Here is a 25,685-nt window from a genome sequence, read left to right on the forward strand (position 1 = left end):
TGAATAAATACTCTGAATAAAAATATCATKAGAAACTGCAATTCAGTGTTATTACAAGGTGTTTTTACCAGTGTTTTCTTGAGGAAAAAAACCCTGTTTGAACAATTCTACCATGTCAAAACAACATGTCCTACATTTTACCTGTATTTCCCTTGATTAGTATAGAGTCTGTGCATCAAGATTACAGAAATCTACATGGCTACTTATCAGTAATCTTTTGCATCCTGATTTTAGCAGTGTGAGAGCACAAGCAGGTTCTTAGTCAACAACAATTATAGTTATTCTAGATCTGCAGAGGGATCTATACAGTTAATCACAGACTATTTTAATCCTATATCTTATAGCTTTAATCCTGCAAATGTCTGTATTTTATTAGTTTTATGCAACATGAACAGATGACATAAAGTCAAGATTTCTTAGTGTACAGAGCTAAAAATATCCACATATTTTGAAAGAATGAGGACCTATAACGTAAGTGTAGGACAATGAAGAGGCCATTGTTGTAAATAATAGCAGGTTTAAAAAATGCCTTCAGTTTCTGTGTACAGATCAACGTTTATTTCAATACAGCACTGCTTAAAAAATGGTGACCCAATATTTTTGTATCTGAATCACTTTGAATCTCTGAATAACTGAATTTCTGTGGCATGCCATCTAGACCTAGTGCCAAGAATAATGGGATAAGATTCTGCTTTTCTGTGAATTTAGCTGCACTGTTCCTTAACTTGTCAAGGTAATACATGGAATAGAATAGGAAGAAAACCTAAATAAAAGGTAAATTCTCTTAAATGAATGCATGGTAGCAAACATGCAGGTTCAGAACATTCCTCCGAGGAACACAGTATTCCAGCTGAGTTGCATTTTATGAATGYGGTCATTTATCTTTACTATGCAAATTACTCAAATATCATCTAAATACTTTTTCATTTAGTGATTTTGTGCATACTTGTAACTATTATTAAAGTGTTACAAGGAAGCCCCTCAAAATCTGGCCTTTATGCTGAAGCTAGAGGAAGGATTCAGAATGTGAAACATTGTAAATAGGCAGCAYGATCAGTACACATGATTTTTGTTGTAATAGTCTTTAATTAGACACTAGTGGTGAAATCCTATTGTCAGACATGTATGTGCTTATTTCTGAAAAGCCATTTAAGAGCGCCTGGATTGGAACTCTGAATTCTTCACTATCCTAAAATGTGTACTACAAACACAAATCTCTCATTCCTGCATTGCAGAAAGCTGTGTGAATTCACTAAAAATTTTTTTTTCAACGTAATGCCACCAAGTGGCTTAAAACTTGTAGGTGTATATGTGGAATAAATAATACAGCTGAAAATAATACATACATGACTGGACAAGAAAGCCAGAACGTAACCTATGTTCCTAGAAGACCCACAGAACAGTAATACCAGGCACAAGCAGGTCCAAATTCAGAAGCAAGTATAATAATCATATAGGTTTTGGTGTAAGTTATGCAACAATGAACTGTCTACTTTATTTGCTGGTAAGGCAAAAGACCATGCACATTTCAGACATGTTTTTGCATTAGATTCTAAGTCTTATAGTTTTATTTAATTTTTGTAATAAAAGGGATATTAATGAGAATATTCACATTCTCTGTTGTGGGCATTCTGCCTATGTGAGAATCAAAGAACAAAATTGTAAGTATAGTACAATATGAGAGACAAAGATACCAAGAACCTCTCTGAAAATCTGATTCTCTTGGATTTCAGGTGACTGAAATTACCTGTGTTAGAAGCCTAACATAGATGGCATGAGTACTCCCCTCTGTGTAATTATCCACCTTAATTTAATTAAAGTATTAATACCATTGCATTTTTAAAAGTATCAGTCTTCATTTTGTGTGTGTATATATATATATACATACACACACATATAATAGAAACAGGGTTAAAAGCTCACAAAAACTTATCATAAAAATTGTCAGTCAAAAAGGGAAAGAGCTGGCGTTTAATAGGAGCTCACATTTTAACCTACACTACTAAAAATAAAATAATTGTCAAGCTAGAAAAAAAACTTGATCAGCTGCTCAGCTGATTCAAATCTTTGTAATTCATTGGCCTGAATAAACTTATGAATACCCGGCCTACATCTTGTAATTCTGGGTTGTTTATAAGAGCGCAAATTTAGAACTAAGAATTTGCTCACGATAAATTTATTTGGTATTTTGTCAATGTGAGGCACTGTACGAGCGCAGCTGTCCCTTCACAGTATGGTGCAGCGGAACCCCGCGGCGCCGCCCTCCCGAGCACGCCGGCACGGACCACCCCACGGGGCRGGGGGGAGTACGGTGAGCCGCATGAGAAGCGCAGGACTCCTTGACCGGCTCCTTTAGCTGCTGCAGAAGGCTCGGCGGTGCCCACCGCGGACTGCCGAGCCACGCCTCGGACAGGAGACGAGCAGCAGCGCGGAGCTGCTGCCCCCGGCTCCCCTGCCGTACGCTAGCCGTGGTTCGCTCCGTTGCCGTGGCAGCGGCTCCAACGGACGCCGCGGTGGCAGCGGCAGGGCCGTGGGCCGAGCCGAGCCGARCCGARCCGAACCGAACCGAACCSAACCCATCCCTTCTCCGCGTGCTGGAAGGTGGGAGGGGTTGCGGGAGTGGCGCGCTTCTTCCCGGCCAGCCGTTTCGCCGCCCTGCCCTGGTGGGACACGGACGTGCTGCCCGGCCTCCGCGGTTGGGAAGTGCCGTGGCCGCACTGACGGCATCACACCGTTTCGGTGGGGCGGGCTGGCCCCGGCTCCGCGCGGATGGCCGTACCGTGCCCTACCGTACCATAGGGTGCTGTGAGCCTCCGCCGGAGGAGGCGGGCACGGGAGACGATGCGGGTCGCCTCGGGTGCCCCCCGCGTGCGATCTTGTCTCGCCCCCTGGGCTGACCCTTGAGCCTCTGTTACCAGAGACGTGCTCCGTTGCAGGAGGTTTTGTCGCAGTGCCACTGCCGGCCCTGGGGCGGATTTACAGCAGTTGGAGGGCGGTTGTAGAAGTGYGCCCTGTAGCTTTTTGTTGTGTGTGATGTTGCTGGGATATGACATGAATCCAGTGTCATGATAATGTTTTGACAACGTAATATTCAGATGCAGTATAAATGTTCTATAGCGTGAAGCTTGGAAGCCTTTCACTGTCTGGCTTGTGATTTTTTATTTTTTATTTTTTCTTGCAGGAGGCCCAAAACCACATGGTAGATTTGGCCTAATTTAACCAAAGCTATATTGCATTTAAATTTGTGTTCCATCTCTTGACAAGACAGTGGCTTATCAAAAGGTATTCAACTATTACCACTACATTGACAGCTTGATGTACTTTTGTGTTATTTTTGTGTTGGAGTTTAAATGTTTTGCTGGATTTGTTACCTGGTGTCATTGTGTGATGCGGTCTTTACCTGCTGCTCAAGATGAGGTGGTGACTTCAGCCTCTTAGAGAAACAGTTAATGCACTATTAAAAGCTGAAAACGTGCTATTTAAAAACAGATTTGCTTCTGTAGCCTTTAGACTTTGTAATTCTCTGATTACTGAAGGCAGTCGACTCTTGAGTGTTGCAGAAAAGCAGTCTCTGTAAATAATTCTAACACCCCTGCATCAGAGAGATTCATGTAAAAGTGCAAATTGTTAGTTATTGCATTTGCTCCTGTTTCTTGTGTGTTGCTGAAATTCAATATATGTTATGTACTAAAGTTCTTACAGCAGTACTCACAGAGAGTGAAGATTTTTGGAGTAAATTCTTCATGGCATCTGAGAAGATTTCTGGGTAACATAAATGTTGCAGGAAGCTTCTGGTCTGTTGGGTAACCAAAGGCTTTGATTTGCAGATGATTTTGGTACAGCAAAAGAAAATATTTTATGGCAAGAGAATAGTTTCTTGACAGTGTGGGTTTTTTGTGGTGGCGGTGGTGTGATTTCCCCCCTCCCCCCCAAGGAGATATCTAAGAGTTGACAGTGACTCTTGGTCATGAGTATGTTAGTAAAGAAGGTTTCATTACCATTCCTACACAGAATCTAAAAATTGCTTATTATGTTTTTGATTGTAAAATAAAGCAGTGTAGATATTGTTTCCAAACTTCTTTYCCCATGTTATTTCCCATTAAATATTGTTTGGTTTCTGTTTCTGAAACTGTTTGAAATAACACCTTGTAGCTGCTAAATAAGCTTCCAGTTTGGCACTCATCAAAGCTACTAAGAATTTTTCCACTGCCTTGTTGGTCACTTAATATCACTTCCACATGTATAATTGTGTTTCTTTGGAAAATACACTTCTTTCTGTTCATCAAAATATGCAGCTTGGACAGGCTGCTACACTTTCAGGCTTTAAGATAAAGAAGAGCTCTGAGGAATCTGGGGAAAGGGGACACCATGTCTTGCTGGGCTGTATGCATTCCAGCATGAATGGCTATTGATCTGGACCCAGATCTTCAGAGGTGTGTAGCTACCTGACTGCCTGCATATCAAGTGCCTAAATACCTTTGAGGAGCCTGAGTACAGACTGTGGGCTATGTGCATATGAACCCATATTTACCTGGAATAGCTGCTGAAGAAGTCGTTCTTTCTTTGTCCTACTTAGCCCAACTTGTTTCATGGCACGTTGTCTGTCTTAACTTTGTACCTTTAAGTAACAGTGTATTTTTAAATCAGCTATAACCCTGTGTAGGAATTCTGTTTTGGCTTTAAAGTGGCTTTTATCACTTCTGTTCAAGCCTATCCCATCCTTTAAATTCTATAGCATAACCTTTCTGTTCCTTAACTTGGAAAAATAGATACTCTCTTCTAGTTTATGTTTATCTGAGTTCTGCAAAAGGATTTACATAAATATGGGAGTCAGTGGCCTTGCTTTGGATATAAAATTAATCATATGTACAAGTCTCTACATGAGTAAGATCTTGATGAAACGATCAACCATGTGGTAATAAGTCATTCTAGATGACACATAGCATTTACTGAATTCTGGTAAATTGCATCAAAATTTGTGAAGAATTTACTTTAACAAGGGAGAACTGCATAAGAAGCAAGGGTCTGTAGTGTCTGAGTCATTCCCTTTTTTGGGTAAAGTGGTCGCCCAAGTAGATAAAACACGCTTGGAAGAGCTGTTTTATTACAGAATTGATTATTATAACAAATTCTTTAGAAATGTCCTTTCTTCTGTATTGGAGATTAATTAAAACTGATACTCCAGTTGTGTGACTAGTACAAAGGTGTGCGATTGTATCCAGTTATTTCACATGGAGTAATATCATTTATTAAAATATTTACTGCATCTCAAACAATAGCCAGCACTTTTGCTTTATGTAAAACATGCACTCTTCTCTTTGGTAGCTTGATTGTTTTTAAAAGAACCATCAATATGGAAGATGCTGAGTTCAGTGATAGTAGTGAAGAGCAGAAAACAACTCTTTTACTGTTTCTGGGACAGGAAGAAAAAGAAGACAAAGCTGGTCAGTTCTCTAATRTGAAAGACCACCACAAAGGCAAAGATTATGAATCGTTTTGATAACTTACAGAAAGCTGTCTTTAATACTTGCACTAATTTAGTAGATGGGAATGGTACAGTTCTAGGGTTGGATGATACTCCAAGTAAATGCAATGATTTGAGTAAGATTTTTCTCTAGAGGTTCGCTGTAACAGGTGTAACATCCAAATCTAACCCATTATTTCTGTAGCAGTAAACTCCATACTTTCTACTTCTGTAAGGCTTTTTAATTTCAGAGTTACTGACAGTAAAAATTAATATTTGACTGTGTGGACTTGATTCAGTTGGTTGTACATTAGCACCTAGTGCCACTTGAGGTGCTTTAGAGTCTCCCGTCTGGCTTCAGAAAGGCATAGGTCTTCCACAGATCCAACTCTGTGAAGTTGTTGGATGCCCTAAGGCATCATAAATGGCAACTGATACCTGTTGGTAGGCAACTGATTTCTCTAATTGTATCCAAAATTATATTGAAATAGGTTATATGAGACAACATAACTACCATATTACAAATTACTGTTTCTGTGTATCGTGTGGTGCTGAGTACTGACCATTAAATTAAAAAAAAGTTTAGGCTTTTTTTTAATTGTCATTTTTGGTGATCCCATATACATTTAATAAAAATGGACTCTATGGCAGCAAGTCTGAGGAATGAAAAATACGTAGATGCGTGTAGAGTGTGATAAGTGAGTATAAGATTAACAAGACTTGAGTAGACTGTCTGCCAAAACCTGTCAATGAACCATGCCATGCACTTTATATGGCATTTGGCTAATAATAACCTCCTTCCTTTGGCATGCACATTGGTGGTGTCATCATTGGTGACAGCTCTACAGTGAAGACAGAGTATGTACTTCTGTTTTGGTTTGCAGGTGTACAATTTTACTCCTGTGTGTGACATGAAGTTTTTTAACATACACATCAGTAAAGCTTTTAAAATGTCATCTTTGATTCTCCTCATGTTCTGACTTGACAGCAAATGTACAAGAGCTTTGCATTTTCATGCCCAGACTGTCTTTATTAAGCTGTTGTTGTGCTTTGATTTCTGTTAGAACACAAACTTGAAGAATCAGGTGATGGTGGCAAGATGGGAAACAAGGACCTTTCTGAAGGAGTTGGAGATGAGTCTGATTCTAGCATGTAAATAACTTAATTTGTTATCAGTTCTAACAGTAATTTCTTTGATGGTGTTAATTGACATTTTCAAGAGAAGGTTTGGTTAATTCATCTTCTGTTTTGCGGGGGTGGTTTGAGTTTTTTTTGGCAAATTAGTCATAGTGATATATGGCCTTTTCATTAAAAATAAACAAAATTGGTTACCACTGTTAGAACAACTATTTATATCATAGTAAACTAAAGACAGACTCTGGGCCCTCTTTAATCTGAAGCCATTGAAGGTATGTGCACGTAACAGTGGTTGTACCAGATTAACATGGGCTAATTAGCTCTCCTTGAAAGAGAATTTATTAGCCTGGGTAGTGCTGCACTAACACATTTGTACTGCTTCTAAAACACAGCCTGCTCTTTGCAGTACTGTGTTGTGTTAATGTCCCTCTCTACTTGTAGAAAATGGGGAGTTGTTGAAAAGAGAAGTTGTTCTGTTAAGGAGTATCAGTGTCGGATTGCAATTTTTGAATAAATAGAATTAATACCACCATGTAAAGTCAGTTAGCACAGAACCAGTGTAATGATAGTTCAGTACTACTTTGTTTTTACGAGTAGGTGGTACAGCAGCTCTATTCCTGGAGAAATACATGTGACCTTATATGTAACAAAGGTTGCACAGGAAAAGGGATTTGGTGGATTGAATGTGATCTTGAGTGGTTGCTGCTGACTTCAGAAAGATCAAAGCCTGGTTCTGCCTACCTTGATAAAACTGTTTATCTCTGCCCTGGATTTACCTGGCATAGGGAGACAAGGAGTGATGAAAAAACAAAGCAAAGTTTTTTAACGTATGTATGTGGGAAGTTGCATGGCATGTATGCCTGCTGCCAGTGAAGGTTGACAGTGTCTCTGTTATCAACAGAGAAACTCAAAATACACCAAAATGATTAAAAAAAAAAAACAGGCTTATTCTTTCTGTGTATTTAAATAGTCTAGAATGACAAGAGACTAACTTGCCCCACAAACTGTTTGATCAGCTGTGTATAAAGTGTTTTAAACTAGTTTAGAATATTCCCTTTAAAGTTTTAAAGTTCCTGTTGTTCAGGAAAACTAGAATTCACAGACCCTGGGTATAAGCAAGAGGAGCCACAGGTAGTTCAAAACAAAGAAATATACTTAATGCCCTAAACGTGGGTGTAAGTGCTCAACATTAGATATCAAAGTCTGATCATCTTGGCTTAAGTGTACTTTTGTACAAATTACCTTCTTTTTTCCCTCATTTATGGTCACCATACTTGTTACAGTATTGCTACAAAAAGAATGGAACAACTACAGTACAAGTGCAATGTAAAGACTTCACATATCTTCTAAACTTCTCAGTCCTGTTTTCATTATTAATAGTGTGTTTCAATTCAAAGGGAAAGCTTGGAACACTATTTGGACAACATTAATAATATTCCGCTTATGAAATATGCAGATAGAATTCACATATTAACCCTTCGTGGGAACCTAAAACAGCTGAATAACATAGCCAAAGAAAAGGAACGTGTGGTAGAAAAGAACAGGTTACTGTTTAAGCTTACATAAACCATCAGCATAAATGCACCATCAAATATTGGGATACTGTACCTGTTTAAATATTATTAGAGTTTATATAAATTTTTCATGAAAGCTATCTGACAAAAACCCTTGTTCATGGGAATGTATTCAAATTTCAGAACCTCTTTAAAGAATTAAAAAGAATAGAGGGTAAAAATGAATTAAATCTTTGAAAAAATGAAACCCTAATAATAATGAATGTTAAAGAAGAGATGTTTGGTTTGGGAGAATTGGCTACTAATTCCTTTCAGTTAAGTCTGCGCAGTCCTGCTTGCCCAACAGTCAGCTGAAACCATCAAGTGGAAACTTCATTGTAAAAATGTTCTTAACTGTGATAGAAATGTTATACTGGATTTAGTGGAGTTACTCACATACTTTAAGGTTAGCACCTGCTATAAGTGTTTTGCTGTGTCAAGGCCAAAAAGACTTTCATTAGTGGCAAATATATCTGAAGAAGACTAATGTAAAACAATTATATTAATGTTGTCATTATTTTATATAATATCAGAACTCTGGGTGAAGTTAGAGTAAACTAATATTTTTTCCATTTTCTTGGAGAAAATACTTTGAAGTTAACAGTTGCTTCTGAAGAAACTCAGAATCTTAAAAGAGAAAGTTGGGGAGGGAGAGGGTTGAGGGAATACCAGCTGTAAATTTTACCCTGATAAGAAAGAGTTTCATGGAAGGAGTAGAGGACTTACAAAATGTAAATAARCTGTTTGCCTGTTTCAGAGACAAGCTGAGTACCTGCCAGCTGCCAAATCAAAATGCTAGCAAAGCAGCTGGAGTATGTAGACTGAAACAGAGAAAAAGAGGGAGGTTGGCAGTATGTAGGTAGAGAGTATTTCTGGTCACCAAAGATCACTGTCATCCTCTATGTTTATCTGTGTGTAGTTAATGAGATAGACTTTGCTGTTTTCACCTCTTCATGTTCCTGAACACAGCTGAATATATGTGTTTAAAAATATATATATATTTCAAGATGTTAATAGGTCAGTGATGAAGGCCATTGCCATTCTCAGGATAAGAGGTAAAACTGCATTAGCTTGGAGGGCTGTTCTGGCACAAGGGTATGCGTTTTCAGCTGGTAAGTAGAGCACTTCATTCACTCTCATGTTGGTGCACACTAATATTGCTGCTGCTTTCCAGGTGATTTAGTCAGCAATCATTCCTCCTCTTGAAATAAAGAATAACAGTCCATTAGCTTGGGAATCATTATCTCCATGCTTTCTGGTTTAGAGGTGATATTTTCTTAGGTAAATAAGAATGCAGAAAGAGGAGGAGACTTAGGAATGGATGGGAAATGGGCATGTATTTTAAAGAAGGATCTAAAACCAGCAGGTTGTTAGATTAGCCTAGCCCAGTACTGTCAGTTATGTTTCTGTTTGTCAGTTGCTTAATCACTTTTATTTGGTATGATCAACCGACAGTGAAGTATGCTATGGTAATTTTAAAAGTCATAGATTTGCTGCTGTGATAACTGTTGTGAACAGAAATTCTACTTATATGTGCCATTTCTTTTTTGTTTGTTTGTTTTTACGTTGAGCAATGCATGTATGTGTTTCGGGAGTAGTTCTGCATACAGGAGCTGTTCTGAAACACTTCTGTAAAGTGGGAGGCAATTTACTGTACTCTTCACATTTGTTTAAATAGAAAGAAGTGGGTGGCTTGTGTACCAAGATCCAGCATGTTGTGAACAAACTTTGCAGCTGCATTTTTATGATCTGTATTAATCTTCAAGTTAGTATATCAATGAATGATAGAATAATAAAGGTAGATTAACTGCCAAAGTGGAATGGCTGATTAAACAAAAATGAGTGGAATGATTAAACAAAATAATGAATACTGATGGTACTCCTGTGGTACATCTTTTATGATCTCAAAGAGACAATAAAAATTAACAAAGACAGAAAAGCACTGTAAAAGTTTTTATACTTATGACAGGTCAAATTATGATGTCTAGATATGCAGAAAAATAGCAATTCTCACAATAATCTGTTACATCATTTAGCAAATTAATAAGAAGATCTGTAACACATTTCTGGCTTATGCAGCTCAAATACAGAATGTTTTAACAGTAATGAAAATATTAGCTACCATTAACACTATTGATGCCTAATCCAAAAATTATGAAGTTAGAGTAATAACTCAGGTAAAGATCCATTTCAAATTTTCTTTTCCAGAAAGGGAATTATGATGTTAAATGTAGTCAGTTCATTGTCCATGGGTACTGTAGTGTATTGTGCACTAGTTCTCTCAGGTAAACAAGCCTAAGGAAAATAAACAATTGTTTTACTTAAGCTTCCACCATAGCCAAAGTACATGGAGAACCATAGTGCTATTTTAAAAGTAGTAGTATTAATGAAAATAAGTCTAGACAAATCGAGAGAACTTGGACTGATTTTATTTTTATCAGCTTGAGAAATGAAGAGTCATTTTAAACTGTTGGCCAGTGCTTTTGAAATACATACTTCTCTGTAATTTCAATCAATATGTAATAGTTGAAAGAAAACTGCTTTTGAAGAAAGAAGGGAGATTTAGAAGTTTAAATAAGAGACATCAAATAAATATAAGTAAGTCGAATTCTGAAACATAATCTCAGCCATAAGACTATTTTTTTGTTGTTGATTTTTATTTGGGTCCCCCCTGCAATGTTTTAAAACTAATTAGTTCCAATTTCTCTCTGATTGTTTCTCTTTAATGTAAGCGCAGCCCTGTTCCACCTTCAGGCAGCGCGCAGGCAACTGTGCACTGAACTAGAGAATAAGAAGGACCTTGAGTCAAAAATTGCTTTGACACTGAAAGAAAGTGTGTAAGTGAGGGAATGAGAGACAGTGTGGTGGGAGCTGATCTTTACTGTAGTTTTCTGTACATGTTCCATTTAATGGATGCTTGTTCTTCCTGTTCAGATACTAATTGCTACAGAAGTTGCATGTAAATACTAAAATATGTAATTTAAGGTTGCATGAGCTTTCTTTAAAGTGAGGGATCTTGAGAGCAATTTTTGACCTGAACAGGTCACAGTTTAGGAAATTAAACTGGTTGCTGTGGTTCAGCTCCTGAGTTAATTTTGCACATGTAAATTAAGTTTTGATTTATTTGGAGTTGTGCACAAATTGTAGATCTAAAGAAGTCTAATTTTAAATAGAAAATAATATTGTTTACTGAATAAGCATAAATACTTCTAACTTATGAGTTTTAGTAGTTAAATTACATGAGGGAAAATATTTAAATTAAGAATTATGGAGAAGTTCTAGTTGTACTTTGTATTGTTACGCTAAGTTAATATTGCTGCTTTTAAATGTCTTTTTTTCTTTTTTTGTTCCCCCCAYGACGTATTAAATTACTGATTTATGAGACAGAATGAAACTGTCTTTTTCAGAAGGCAGCAGACAAGCCTGTTTACATTTTTGTGCCAGAGATGCAACTACTAATGCCACCGCATCAGAAAGAGAGCATGTGCAGGACCTTATAAACATTTTTATCMAAGTGATTAACCAGAATACAGTGCATTTTGCTGCAGTGTTGCATAACGGCTGTAAAATGTTTGACACATTTATTGTGTGATTAGTGATAACTGTATTAGACTATTTATATGTATCCCTATCATATCTAAATTCCTTCTGCAAAACAGAAGAGTAAAAATCAAAGGCCTGTCACTGCAATCTCAGAAAGAAATTTAAAAGTTTTAGTATCCAAAAGAGAAAACTTTTTTATATTCAATAAATAAGAATTTGAGAAAGAGGAAAAGCATCAATACAAATATTTTTGATGTCTTTAAARTCAGATATACTATTAGACATGAGAATTAGTATGAATGGAAGGTACAAATCCTGTGTGAGTGGCAGAGATAAGATTTAAAACATAATTTGAAAAATAAAATGTGACTGGATTTTCATTTTCACTGTCGAGCCTTACCTGCTTAATAACCTTAAGTAAATGAAAGAATGCCAGACTTTTAGTGAAAACAGCTCATGTTTTATTTTAAAGGTATGAGATGTGGCAAATAGAAGCTGAGCAGGGAAAATCTGAAAACTTCCATGAGCAACTTGAAAAAGATGAAGAGGAGCTAGAGATGCAATACCAAAAACAAGCAGAACTGCGGATTTGGAGGGAAAAAATAGCAGCTCTGCAAGCAGAACAAAATCAACAGGCTAGAGAAAAGTAAGCACCTCTTCACTCTGCTCCCTTTGCCTGCATTATTTTCATCTAACTCATTATTTTGGTTTTTGAGAAGATTAGCTAATTCAAGGGATAGTAGTGCCTTTGTTTTTGAGGTAGTTGTTGGCTCTGGAATATTTTTATGAGGAAATGGAATTAAAATAAGAATTGCCTGCAGTCCTGCAGGTAAGACTTCTGACCTATGAAAACAAGCTTGTTAAAGACAAAAACTGTGTGTATACTTTCTGTCTAAGGCAATGAAGGTTATTAGATCAGACAAACCGCGTATGTCTGCATTATTGTTGGCCCCAGGAACTTCTAAACCTATGATCAAGTTCATCCAAATTTGTTGGAGGGCAAGAGGATTCCAGTTAATCAATTTTGTATAGATCTTGTGAAAATGAATTTTCAGAGGAGAGAAAACAGACTAATGTCTCTGTTTCAGGACGTACTAATGACAACAGCCCCATCCCTAGTATGCCTTAGATCATGGATTCTGAACAGAAGAGCAGTGTTGGAATCAAGGTTTCATTACTGCAGCTCTTTGCCTGTGTTTTGTAGAAAAGAAGAGGAAGCCCAGAAAGAATATGAAGAAAAGCGTAAAGAAATGCTTGAAGATGTTCAAAGGAACCATGGAAGAGCAGTCCAATTGCTGAGAAAAACAATGACAAGGTTATAATTAATTCCTTTTCTTCTGTCACCATGCATTCTATGGCATATGATACAGTATCCTTTAGTCTTCTAAGAGTAATTGTTTTTCTGCTGGATTCATCCTCTGTTACACCTGAGAATCTTCAGTCATGCTGCTAGCACTGTGAAGTGCTGAAATCTTACCTAGTGCAAAAGGACTTGAGAAAAGGCCTGCAAGAAAATCCACTGGCTTTGCAGAGTAGTGTGACTAATTCAGTAGCTGGCATCTCCCTTTCTGAGATTGTGCAGACTTACTGTCCTAATTTGGTCTGCAGATTTCCTGTAGCTGAAGAGACTGCCCTTTTGATGTGATGCAAAGAGTTCTGGCCACTTAAAGGCATCAATAAAGTTTTGGAACATTTTTACATACACAGTTTGAAATATGTACAGTGTAACTGTATATGGTGTTAACTGGAGTGGTATAACTAAATTCCAGGTTTGAAACTTGCATTCTGCCTTTCTATATTCCCTCCAAAATTTGGTAAAATAGCTTTCTTATTGTCTAGTAGAATTGGTTCATAGTGCATTTCTCTGTGCTCCTGCTGTGTTATGGTGAATGGGAAATTAAATGTTCTCTATATAGGCTTGTGTTTATCTAATTACTGTGATGTTAATTTTTTTTGCTACTAAAGAAACTGAAAACTTGTTACTTACGTTTACCTGTATACTAGGACTTTACTTAATTGAAAAAGTGATTGGAATAATTGGAGTGTTTGTATATAATATATTTTACTTTTTCTTAGACAGCATGTACAAGCTTACAGTAATCAAGTAAAACAAAATCAACCAGATTGATCTTTCTTGCTGAATAATATATAAAATATACAGATCTTAATAATTTTTCCAGTTTACTAACTGGGATACTGTCAGGCTTGATTCAAGCTGGCATTTCTAATTTTTAGGGTTTCTAGATGTGTTTTTTAGTGTGGGTACAAGTGGTTGGCTTGTATAAGGCTCACCACATAATTGTTTAGGTATTGGTTATATGAGCAGCACCTGAATTCACTTTATTTTAGCAACTAGACATATGTCATAATGTGGAACACATATTCTTCATATTCAAAATATAGAAAATATGTTGTTGAACAAACTAGTTGAGAGGCTTTTGGCACTTGTAACTTGAGTGGTACTGTATATAGAAGACTCTTCCAACTGTTCCACTTTACTCAGACCCAGTATCGTAGTAAACACAGAGACTTACAGTAAGAATGTTGGGTGACACTGACAATTACTGTTTGCCAGGTTAAACATTCTAATACTTAAAAGCTTCCCAGGATGTAAGTTTGAAGGATTTYATTGTACTTACAGAATTCATGAGAAAAATGCAGAAGAAGAACTGAAGACTCAGGAGCATATGGAAAGAAGGATGCAAGCTGTGCTTTCCCTGAAAAACAGCATAACTTCCAATAGGGTACTGCTGCTGCAGCTTAGACCAGAAATGAAGAAATTCACTTTCATTAAAACTTTTCAGTCTATAGAGTCATTTCAGTTTTCACTGAAGAATTGTTGTGTGACACTGTCTTATCACTGACCAAATCTCTGGTGAAACTGGAGAGAATTTAACTGCAGAAATAACAGTGTTAGACTTGTAAGGGCAGATTTTGGCATTTCTACTTGTGAAGTTTATTCTGTGAGCAATCTAGCTGTCCTAGTAGGATAGCTCTTTAAAATAATGCATATTACAAGTAAGTAATACTCTGCGTCTCCAGTGCACAGAGTCTTCTGGCAGCTTACTTGACTACTGTATATATTGAAAACAGTAAGTTCCACTTCAGAGAAATCCATCACAAATTTGTATGTAGGTAAGGGTACCAAACTCAGATTTTCTGTTGTATATTCTGCAAGTGAATCAAATGTAACTGTGATTTGTGTGGCTTCGTAGGAAAACCTCCGAACCCTCCAGGTAGGGAAAAAAGCAAGGGCCTTTGAGGCAAAAAAACAAGAGATGAAAATGAGGGAAGCTGTCCTAGGAGGAGGAGGCAATGTTGCCAAGGAAATTTTTCTCCATAAACGGTTGCTGGAGTATGAAAAAGAGAAACAGTAAGTATTCATTGCTATATGGAACTCTCAGCTGCTTAGTGATGCTTATGCAGGAATATATTGGATCTCTTACTCAAATTGTGAAAACTTAACATCTGTGATGCTATCACAGTGGAATGAATTCATTCTTATATTCTTTATGTGTGATATTTGTACAATCTGCTTTAAGTGACTTGAACTTCTAGCTTTAGATATTATTCAGAGAACCAAAGTTAGGAGCCCATGTTCTCTTGTGGTCAGTGCAGAGAAGACAGACTACTCCAGGAGAGTAATTCGGTGAACCTAAAGTGGATGCCTGAAGTACCTGTAATTATGTGTTTCCTGAACACTGTCTGTATTAGATAGCTTTCTTAGGGCTTTTACAGAACATCCCTGGAAGATTGCCCTGTAATAAGATCAGAGGCACAAGGTCTCCTCCCTGCTTTTTTGATCAAAATTACTGTTCTGCTTTATAGTAAAATTGCCAGGAATATGTGTCTGTCTCATCTACTACAGTACAAAGTTTGATTTATTTATTTTTAACCACTTACAAAGATGAATTTGAGCTAAGATACCAAACTGATTGAGAGTGGCTGAGGTACGAGTTTTGCATGCTGCCTCTGCTACAAGGGCAGTAATTTGTAGCAAATGTTAGGGATTTAATAAGTAAAGGTTTAATAAGTTGATAAATAAAGCTTCAGTCTTCACAGCTGGAAAAACACCACTTCTACTATCACTTTTTTTTTTTTTAAATCTTGTTAATAAAAATAATCATATGGACTTGCAGAGATCTTACTGCTGGAAATAACTTTAATCCTTTGCTCTTTTTCACCTTGTTTCCTTTCTCCTTTTTACTGTTTCCCATTGCAGGCATAGGAGAAATGATATGTTTTGTTAGTCTTAATGTTAGCTGTGACATGATTGTATGTTTCTCACAGCAAGTCTTTCCTAATTTCAACTGCCAGTCTACTAATCTGCTGAAGAACTGCTTAGCAGTTTTTCTAAGGGCTTTTGCCTTTCTCCTTTTCCATGAAGGTGGTGATCTTGTTTTTTTCTGAGCATATTTCTGCCTGAATGTATATATCTGAATTATGTTAAAAAAAAAAAAAAAAAACTGAAATACCACAACTGTCTTTAGTCAAAGCCTGTAATTTAATTGTATAAACTAAATCTATAAGCAAAATTATGAAGAGAATAACTTGTCTTAGGAAAGGAGGATGGTCTTATAGTTACAGCAGATAGTGCTGGCAATACTGGGAGCCAATATACCATTCTTACATTTTGTAACTTCTCTGTACCATGATTTTTTCCCAAAATGTATAGTAAAGAAAATGYCATATATCTGCTGTAGTAGATCATTGAAGTACTTCAATATGCAGTAGCCTGTGTTTAAATAAGAAAGATCACATTATCTTTGCTCTCATTAATAGTCAATAATCATTTTATGGATTAGTTGAGGAGGTGAATGACTATATTAAAAGGTTTCTTTACAGTGGATAATATTTGTTCCAAAAAATTATGTAGTAACATTCTGGTATTAAAACTGAGATTGATCTACTCAGTGCATCACAGGAAACTTGTGGCATTGCGTAGCTTTGAATTCATATCTCCCAAGTTTAGAACTTACATCCTTATCTTTTAATGATTCTTCCTCTCTTTAGTAAAACCACTGGATTTCAGAGAGGCAGTTTCCTTTAAATACCTAATAGGTTAGGAAAATAATCCGTAGTGGTGACTGATACACTTTATCAACTCCTTCTCTTTGAAAACACTGTAACAGTATGCCTTTGTGTATAATGCCTCTGAATTCCATGGCATCTTGACAGAAATTACTACTGCACCCAAGGTTTAAGAATTACTATTTAGCTTAAAGGCTCAGAAGGAACTGGAGTCTAATAATTTTACTAGTACACAGCCATAGTTTCTTTAATATTTCTGATAATATTTTATTACAGAGCTTTTGGAGAACAGCAGAAATCTAGAAGAATTGAGATTGTAGCTCGAATTTTGCAAGAAAATGTTTATTTTCACAAGCAGAAAAATAGTCAATCCTGTACTAAGGCAGTTAAGAGGGATGGTAAACTTCAGAATTCTTTACTGTGGAGAATAAAAACATGGCAATACATTGAGAAGACCTGCAAACATTCAGCTGCAGCAATACCACAGGTAAACAAAGGTCTAAGCATTAACCATCTTTAGATTTATTTTTTGTCAAAGACTCAAGCAAATGATTTTTTTCCTTTGAATCTCACAGGCTGCAAACAAATACCAGGTAGTACAGAACAAGCAGGGAGTGAGTAACTTCTCCATTAGATCTGTTTATGAGTGTTAATTTCCCTTTTCTTGATTGTTGACACTTGTATGAATAAGGATATTGTCCAGCTAAAACTAAGAAAAATTAAAATGCGTTTGTGACAAGAGATGAGTTTTCGCACACCTACATCACAGCAGGGATCAAAAGGCATTTCATCTTTAATCACCTTCGTCCCTGACTAAGGGTTCAGATTAGTTTGTCTGTGTGAGAAATATTTCTACTGTATTAGAAAGGAGACAGTGGTTCTCTCAAGACATAAGGTCCCCTATACTTCCATTTTTTTTTGATCTCAATGATATTCCAGGAAGTACTGGTTTAGGGAGTGGGAGTTGGGATGAATTGAATCCCCTGGTGAAACTAGTAGCTTCATGCAATCTTTTCGTATTAAAAAATAAAATAAAGGAAAAGTATTTGTTGTTTTATTGTATTATGCCTATTTCCACTTACAAAGTCATTGGTGATCATTTGATAGATAAAGAACCTTCAAGAAGTACACAGTGAATATTCTCAAAACGGAAGGCTAGGTTTTGGCCTCCTATAGCATGCAATAAACACAGATGCTTGTAACATGAGATTTCAGCTGTGCTCAGTCTTCTAAAGAGGGATTTGCTGAAGTTGTGATCTTTGGCATCAGAGCTTTATAGACCACTATCACTTTTTGTTTTAAAAGGTGTCTTCCAAAACTGTTTCTGTTGAAGCAACTGTCCTMTACCAATTTCTAACTATTTTCAAAATTTATGTTCTCTCATAAAAGTCGTGGTACTCTCCATCAATTTGCTCCGCAGCTGATAAGAGAACTACTTCTGCACAAGAATTTCCTGGAAAAGTATGCCATGATGTGTTCTGTGAAAGTGAAGAAGATGATGAAAAAGAGAGGGACAAGCCTCAAGCTGAACCAGAGTTTCCAGGACTTTGGAATCAGGAATGTGACTTGCACAAGGTAAATGTTTTGATATCTTCTTAGAAGTAGAAAAAAATAGATGTGGATAATATGCTTATGTATTTATCTTATTGTTAACTTTAAGTCTTTACACAACTTTGAAAGTGTGTTTATATATATAAAGTATTTTAAAGGATTGGAAAAGTTTTATTTTCCTCTCTAGTAGTTTTAGATATCAAAGTAATGACATTGGCAGGCACTGTTTTAGTAACCTTGCTTAAAACTAATTATTTATATCTAATTCACAATTAAAATGAGGACTTACCATTATTACTTAGATGTAAAGGCTCAATGTGAGAATATCATCAAAGGAATTGCTGTTTGACACCTATTTTGGTAGTGTTTGTTCTCTTAAAGAGAAAATAATACTTCCATTCTAGTTCAGAGATACATAATGACATGTATCACATCATGTTCACTTGCTTGTTTGAGTTTTGAAAAAACTGAACATGACATTCTGTTGAGTTGGCAATACAAATTGTTTCATGTGGAAACAACTTTTCCATCCTGAGCTGGGCACCAAAAAGTATCTCTTCTGCTGTGGCAAAGTAACAGTATTCAGTACTCTAAACTCAAGCAAATATTACCCACTTATGCTGTTAAGAAATTAAATATTATTTCAAGGCATACCTTCTATATACTGCTTTCTCAAAATGCAGAAGACCTTTGAGAACACACTCTAGAATCTACCAAAAAGGAGCATTATCAGCACATATCCATATACTCACATGAAAGAAACACTGGATCATAACTGAAATGGCCCAGTAAAGGTTAGTTGGGTTTTTTTGAATGATTAGTCATTCAGAAAGTGAAGAAAATAACACCCGGCAGAGTTAATACTGCCATTAAAAACAGTAAATTGTAAAGTTGGGCATGCACAAGGTACAGAATAGATAGTTCAGAACAAATTACTTYCAACAGAAGCTGGGAGGCTGAGTTTGATCCAGAGAGAAACAAGCCAAAGGCCAGCCAGATATTAAAAGATTCCATTCCCAGGGTTTTCTACCTAGATCAATAGACTCTTTGATTAGTTATTTACTTACAAGTCATGGTGATTTTTTTTTTTTTTAATTGGTGTTCTTTATTAGATACCCAAAGAAGAAACAGAACCAAAGCTGTTGGCTACAAGGATAGTGAAAAAAGAGATTTTCAAGAAAAAAGTGGGTGAACTCCAAACTGGAATTGTTCACAAGCAAATAGTGTCTGGTCGTGGATGTGAGGGATGCCCTTTTTATAGTAAACCAAATGTCATTCATTTCAAGGTTAGTTGCCATTCTGCACAGGACCTTTTAAGAAGGTGTATGTATCCACTGTATCTTTATATGACTGTCTTGCTCCCCCCTGTTTCACTAGGGGGCTGTGTAGGGGTGGAACTCTTGTTGACTTTAATAGGTCGTTAGTCAAACATGGAAAAATACTTGCCTCTTTCTCTAGCAGTCTCTGAGGGAAGTTAAATAGTCAGGCTAAATGAAGTATCCGCTCAGTTTTAAATATAAAGTACTTCATTTACTTATGGGAATTTAAACACTGTCAGAAAGGTGAGCACACAATCAAAAACTTGTTAGATTGTGTTCCATACTTCCTAACAGGCAGTGTAACTGTTACTGCTATATTGTCTGTACATACCTTATTAACATAAAATAATGGCCTTGAAGTTGTGACTCCCACTATGAAATACAACTTGGTAAAGGTTTCAGACTGCAAGCGACTATCAGTTTACTCCTGACCAGTATAGGGAGCTGCAGTTTATCTCTGTGCTGTAACTAACAAGTATACCATGAAAAAGCACAACATTATGCCTAACTCTTCTTCATACTTTTTATCTTGAACATATCACTTAATGGCACAATGCTCCAGATTTTTTCACTTGCAAAATGGGACTAAAAATATTTAAAGATATCATCCATGCAGGATTCTTACTTGTAGGTCTCTAACAATTATTTGGTTTTGCAGTTTAGTTGTGTATGGGTTTTTTGTTTTCTTTTTTTGTTGTTTTGGTTTTGATCTAAAGGTACTCTAAAGATTTTGCATGTCTTTTACATACTTTGGAAAATGGGTTTGTCAGCAGCACACTTCTGAAATCTCAAAGTGCTTTGCCATGGTGGACATCACCATTTCTCCAAGTAACAGCATGAATGAGAAACACTGTGCAGACTAGAAAAATGGAGTGGTAGACTTGTTCCCTTTAAAGGGTTATCAAACTGATGTTAAGTTTTTGGCAAGATGTAACAAGTCTTTCCAAATCTCAAGTTATGCTGTCAACAAGACCAAAAGCTCTGTCTTGGTGTTCTTTCTTCCTTAGCAAACACCTTAGCCATCACTTAATATTTTCTGAAAAAAACAGAATGAACTGTGACAACTTTACAAGCAGATGAGGGCAAGAAGAAAAAAATCTCATGTTTTCCCTGTGGCCAAACATCCTCTTCAACTTCTTATTCAATTTTAGCTGCAAACTTAATCATATGTTAAAAATACAGTTGACAAAGTTCCCAATATTTCATAAAAGTTTGTGTAGAGGTTTTCAAAACTGCATAACATCCAGTAGCCCTCATTCTAGGGTACTGAATTCTTCTTGAAAATATTTTAAAATAAAAGCTTTCCTCTTTTCTCCCCCTCCCCCTTTTTAATTTTCAAGACACATCATAGACATTAATGACTTAATTGTCATGATCCTCTCTGTGTTGGAGATGGGTAGTAGACTTTCCCAGATTTTATAGATAGAGAAATTGAGCTTGGGGAAGTTCAAATTTATACTTTGAAAAAAGTCCTCTAATCTTGAGGTTTTGAAGCCCATGCTCCAGGAAACTTGACTAAGTTTCACAGAGTTTCTGAGCATCCCTTGTTCAAAAAGCTGTAGTTCTGATCATGAAAATGATCAGCTGTCACCATTTGTAAAAAAGAATTTTCTGAGGTGACCTGTGAACATTTGCTTTAAAATCTTGCTCAGCTTCAAAATGGTTCAGGTATGCCAACTTTCAGGTCAGTTGCAAACACAGACCAGGAACAAAGCATCTGGCTTTTTTTCTTTTTAACTGTAATTTCTAAGACATCTTGAAATTTTTCATCTCTTGGTAAACTTGTGAAAAGAAGTGTGTGGCAGACTATTTTTCTAATTCTGTCAGAGGTAAATTGCTGCCAGTCAGACAGCCTGCAGGACTCTGCTTGTCTTTATGTTAGTGGATGTCACCAGCTATGCAGCATCCATGGAGTTTTGGTTTCATTAGGAGCTGAGAGTCCATGCTTCATGCAGAAAACATAGAACTCCATTAGAAGAAAGTGGCACCTAGCTCTGTGTTCAAAATCTGTGTATTGTCTTTGCCACATGCAGTATAAGTTGTTGACAACTATATTAGCCCACGATTCTAGTAGGGGCTATGAGGACAACTGCAGTAAATTAGTTGCACTTGTAATTGCATGTGTAAATGCTACATATGTAATTCAGACCATCTGATATGTTTGGTATTCTAAGGATTTTGATGTTGGTAAAATCTACAAAAAGAAGATTGTTTTGACAAATGCATCTTACAGAGTTAATTTCTGCAGACTAGCAGGAATCAGTGAATGGCTCAAGGACTTCATCAGTATTCAGTAAGTAAAATTAACTGTATATTAGTTGTTTGTTTTTTACCTTTGTACCACAACAGAAGGCGTAACCAAATTCCGTAGCCAGTGAAACAGATTTCAGCAGATATGTCTAAATTACTAATATCCCATCCTTGTGCAGTGAGAAAAAGAACTGTGTCTGAGTTGAGAAATAAGGGACTTGCTGAGCCTGAGCTGCCTGTCACTGGTTTCTGTAGTGGTGATAGCAAGGGACCAGCCCCTAATCTGTGAAAAGCAATATACAGACCCCTGGTAACTGCCAGCCCTGAGCAAGCTGAGAGCATATTTTCATAAATGTCAGACACTTGGAAAGAGGGGAAAAGGACCCGTTTCTATCTAGTGAAAGAGGACCCAAAGTTCTCCCTAGGCCACCATAAGGGCCTTGAAGCCCAGGCAAACCACTTTTAACAGCTGCCATCCTTCATAGAATGTTTCACACTAATTTCCAGATTACTTGTTGTTCATATGAAGTTTAAGTGAAAAGCAGCCAATGAAATTAATTGATCTCAGAGCAAAGAGCACTTAAATAAAAATCTGGTGGAGTTTCCTATCAATCCTTTTGCATAATCCTGACAACAGGTTGTATAGTGAAATACTTTGCCCAGCTGGGACAGATTGCAAATTAATTTCAACTTAACTATATGGATCATATTATTTGAGTGTTTATAAATAAGTAAATGGAATTAGCCTTGAAATGTTTCTTCTTAAGGTAATTCAGAGTTTAGCTTTCTTTGGAGACATTTCAAGCCTTTAAAACTATAAAATATACTCATTTCCATAACTTGTTTTTATTCTCTTAAAAATTAGAGCCAAGGAAATATTATATTTATCTGGAACGCTGTGAAACCAACAAAATCAATTGTAGCATGCCCTAAAAATGGAAAAAATGCTAAAGCTCTTGTTTGTGTGTAAGCAAAGCTTATTGACAAATAGGAGACATCAGAGCAAATTTATTTGACTTGCATAAAGTTAAGTTTTTAGCTCTTCTGGCTGACTAACTTGAAAAAAAAAAACATTTCTGACACTTCTAGTCATACCCCAATGAAATGAAGAARTTGTACTACCACAGCAACTGATTTCATACTCCAGAGATTCTGTTTTACAGCTCACTACCCATTGCTACTTTGTAGTGATAGGTTGCACTTTGAATTTCTAGCTAGCTTGATAAGAAGATAAGTTATAGTACACAGCAAACCATTCCTGCCTGTTTGTTCTCTATAAGAGTACATTGGAATATGAACATACTACAGCTCTTGACTGAATATAATCACTCAAGAAGTATAAGGTCTGAATCCAACTGCTCTAGAAGATCTCAGTGAATATTTAGCACTTCAGTCGCAGACGAAGAGATGCATATTTGACCACAATACAGCAGAGCACTTAAGCTTTTAAACTTGCTCAAGTTTTCAACAGAATGAGACTAGCTTTTTTGCTTATTTTTGAAGTCAGGTGTATTAATGAATTTTGACCTCCCTATTTTAAAGTTTTATCTTTTATTACAAAGTCTGAAGCTATCAGTCTCTTGATAAACAGATCCTTTTTTTTTTTCTGCCCTCAAAGGTTGTTTTTTTTTTTTTTCCTCTTCATTTAATGTATTTGGAGAATTGCTTCTTTTAAATCAGCACTTCTGATTTGTGGCTGAAAATTAAACAAACCTTTCTGAAAGGCCTAATTCTTTCCTTGATATGGTTGTCTTTCAAAGGGCTTTCCAAATGCAAACTAAATGTCAGATATTGTGAACAAATGAGTTAATTTTTTTTCAGACTAGAGGGTGAAGTCTGAATTAATTCATGTTTTTAAAAATAAGTTGTTCCTTCTTACATTTGCCAGATAGCTAGCAAAAAATAATCTATAGATCTTTTCAATATCACAAGGGATGATCATATACTAATTATTTGAACTGATTTGTAAACATTGATCTTATGCCATATAATGCTTATTATCTCTTTTCAAGTAAAAACATAAATAAATCTTTTGTAACAAAAGATTTTGGCCAAGTATTTGGAGAATACCCAATATATCCAAGTTGTCATGGTGTTTGCTCTCTCTTGAATCACTTGCACAGGTTGTTACATCCATAATGTTTGAGAACTGATTTCAGTTACAAATACTGTATCTGACAATGAAAAGCTATATTCTCATGCTTAAAGTGAGCATTATTTTATCTCCATATAATGGGAGTCAGTCAAGGAAGAAATTCCAAGCAAACCCCTCTAAAACACAATTTGTTCTAAGCATAGTGGTTCTGTGTGTGTGTGTGTGTGTGTGTGTGTGTGTGTGTGTGTATATAGCCCATGGCATTTGGCAGTGTATGCTCTACATCATAAATATGTGTTTTATGAAGGTAACAATCAAAATAGAAAGAGCTGTTAAGGTAATAAATTACTCAAGAGAAACTATATTGATCTCTTCTGGAGCTCGGTATGCAGAAGCTTATAGACCTATTTGCCTACTTTGCATTTTAATGCCCTGAACTCTGAATACCATTTCCTTTTTTCATTTGTTTGAAAATGTTTCATCTTAGTTGTGTTTATTTTCACTTCTGTTTAGATAAAATCATAATTAATGTATATGTTCTATGGTTCAGTGTGGCCCAGTTTGCCTAGGTATTCCTATGGCTAGTAATATCTAGTTATCTAATTTGTCTAGCTTCCTTTCTGATTCTGTCAGGTGGATTAGATCTCCAGTTGTACCTTAATGATTTAATTTATAATGCAGTTGTGAGAACTTGTCTCACAAAATCTGTTTTGGTCATAGTTGAGGAGGATTTAAACAATCTCATTGAAGCACCTGGTGGTTATTTTGTGTGCATCGCAGAGACCATGAAAAGAGGTACAACTTGAAATGAGATATTTTTACTCAAGATAATGCTGATACTTGGTAACAAGCAGTACATTCTGTAATCATTTTTTCACTTGCCTTTTCCTTCATTTCTTGTTTGGACGGTGGAGATGTTACAAGTCAATACTCACAACGGGTAACAGGAGAAGAGTGCTTCCTAGCTGTTAGACTTGGTGATTGGTCCCTATTCTTGATATTACTGTTAGCACTGTTTTGATTTTCAGCTTTACCTATTTGGTTACAGTCTCCTCATTTGTAACATGAACAGAACATTTCTTGCCTCTTAAAAGCATTTTAAGACTTTCTGATTAACACCTCTATAAAGAATCAACCTCTGTAGTCTCATAATTGTACCAAGTTTCTCTAGCTTTTCCTTAATCTGTCACTCATTCTGACTTTCTTGAGTAATAAATTAATCCAAGTGAAAAAAGATTATGTAATTTTTCTGCTAGTGTTATCAGAATGAGAGCCGGAGGTTTCATATGTAGCTTTAATTTTGAGTTTTATGTTAATTATTTCCATAGTTTTGACCCACCTGGCCAAATGTCTGCTGGAATGTCCTGTGAGGTAGGGGTAACCTTTAAGCCAATGGTAAGTGCACTATATATTTTAATTTTAAGTGAAAAGATGTACAAAGTTTATATGATTCTCATTAATCAGCTCAATTAAAAGCATCTTTAGTCTGATTTCTTGACTGTTAACAAGGGAAATAGGTTTTGCTCTATTTTGAGAACTATGCATACATTCAGGCTCTGTTACACTGTAATAAGGCAAAGGGGCATATTTTAGAGAAGTGCTTGTCACTAGGTATTTTTGGAGTATGTTTTGAAAATTGCTCTGAACTAGAAGGTTTATGGTATTAGCTAGCTAAAGTTAGCCAGGCAGTTATCAAAACTGCCTTAATGTGGAAATATAGAACCTACAGAGTTACATTTTTA

The 25,685-nt window shown here is 36.3% G+C and overlaps 1 protein-coding gene across 1 annotated transcript in view; it reads left to right on the forward strand.

Annotated features, from left to right (window-relative positions):
• The first annotated feature begins 5,353 nt into the window (after window positions 1-5,353).
• CFAP74 (cilia and flagella associated protein 74) overlaps window positions 5,354-25,685 on the forward strand; it is a 50,427-nt gene continuing 30,095 nt past the window's right edge. Inside the window, 15 exon segments of the mRNA XM_026085445.1 lie at window positions 5,354-5,486; window positions 6,532-6,616; window positions 7,999-8,145; window positions 8,912-8,936; window positions 8,938-9,020; window positions 10,887-10,991; window positions 12,170-12,343; window positions 12,902-13,012; window positions 14,339-14,441; window positions 14,913-15,070; window positions 17,005-17,215; window positions 18,118-18,303; window positions 19,392-19,565; window positions 21,773-21,891; window positions 25,272-25,338. Coding sequence (XP_025941230.1) covers window positions 5,354-5,486; window positions 6,532-6,616; window positions 7,999-8,145; window positions 8,912-8,936; window positions 8,938-9,020; window positions 10,887-10,991; window positions 12,170-12,343; window positions 12,902-13,012; window positions 14,339-14,441; window positions 14,913-15,070; window positions 17,005-17,215; window positions 18,118-18,303; window positions 19,392-19,565; window positions 21,773-21,891; window positions 25,272-25,338 — 1,881 coding nt within the window.

Source organism: Apteryx rowi, unplaced genomic scaffold, assembly GCF_003343035.1.
Source record: "Apteryx rowi isolate R43461 unplaced genomic scaffold, aptRow1 scaffold_67, whole genome shotgun sequence".
NCBI lineage: Eukaryota > Metazoa > Chordata > Aves > Apterygiformes > Apterygidae > Apteryx > Apteryx rowi.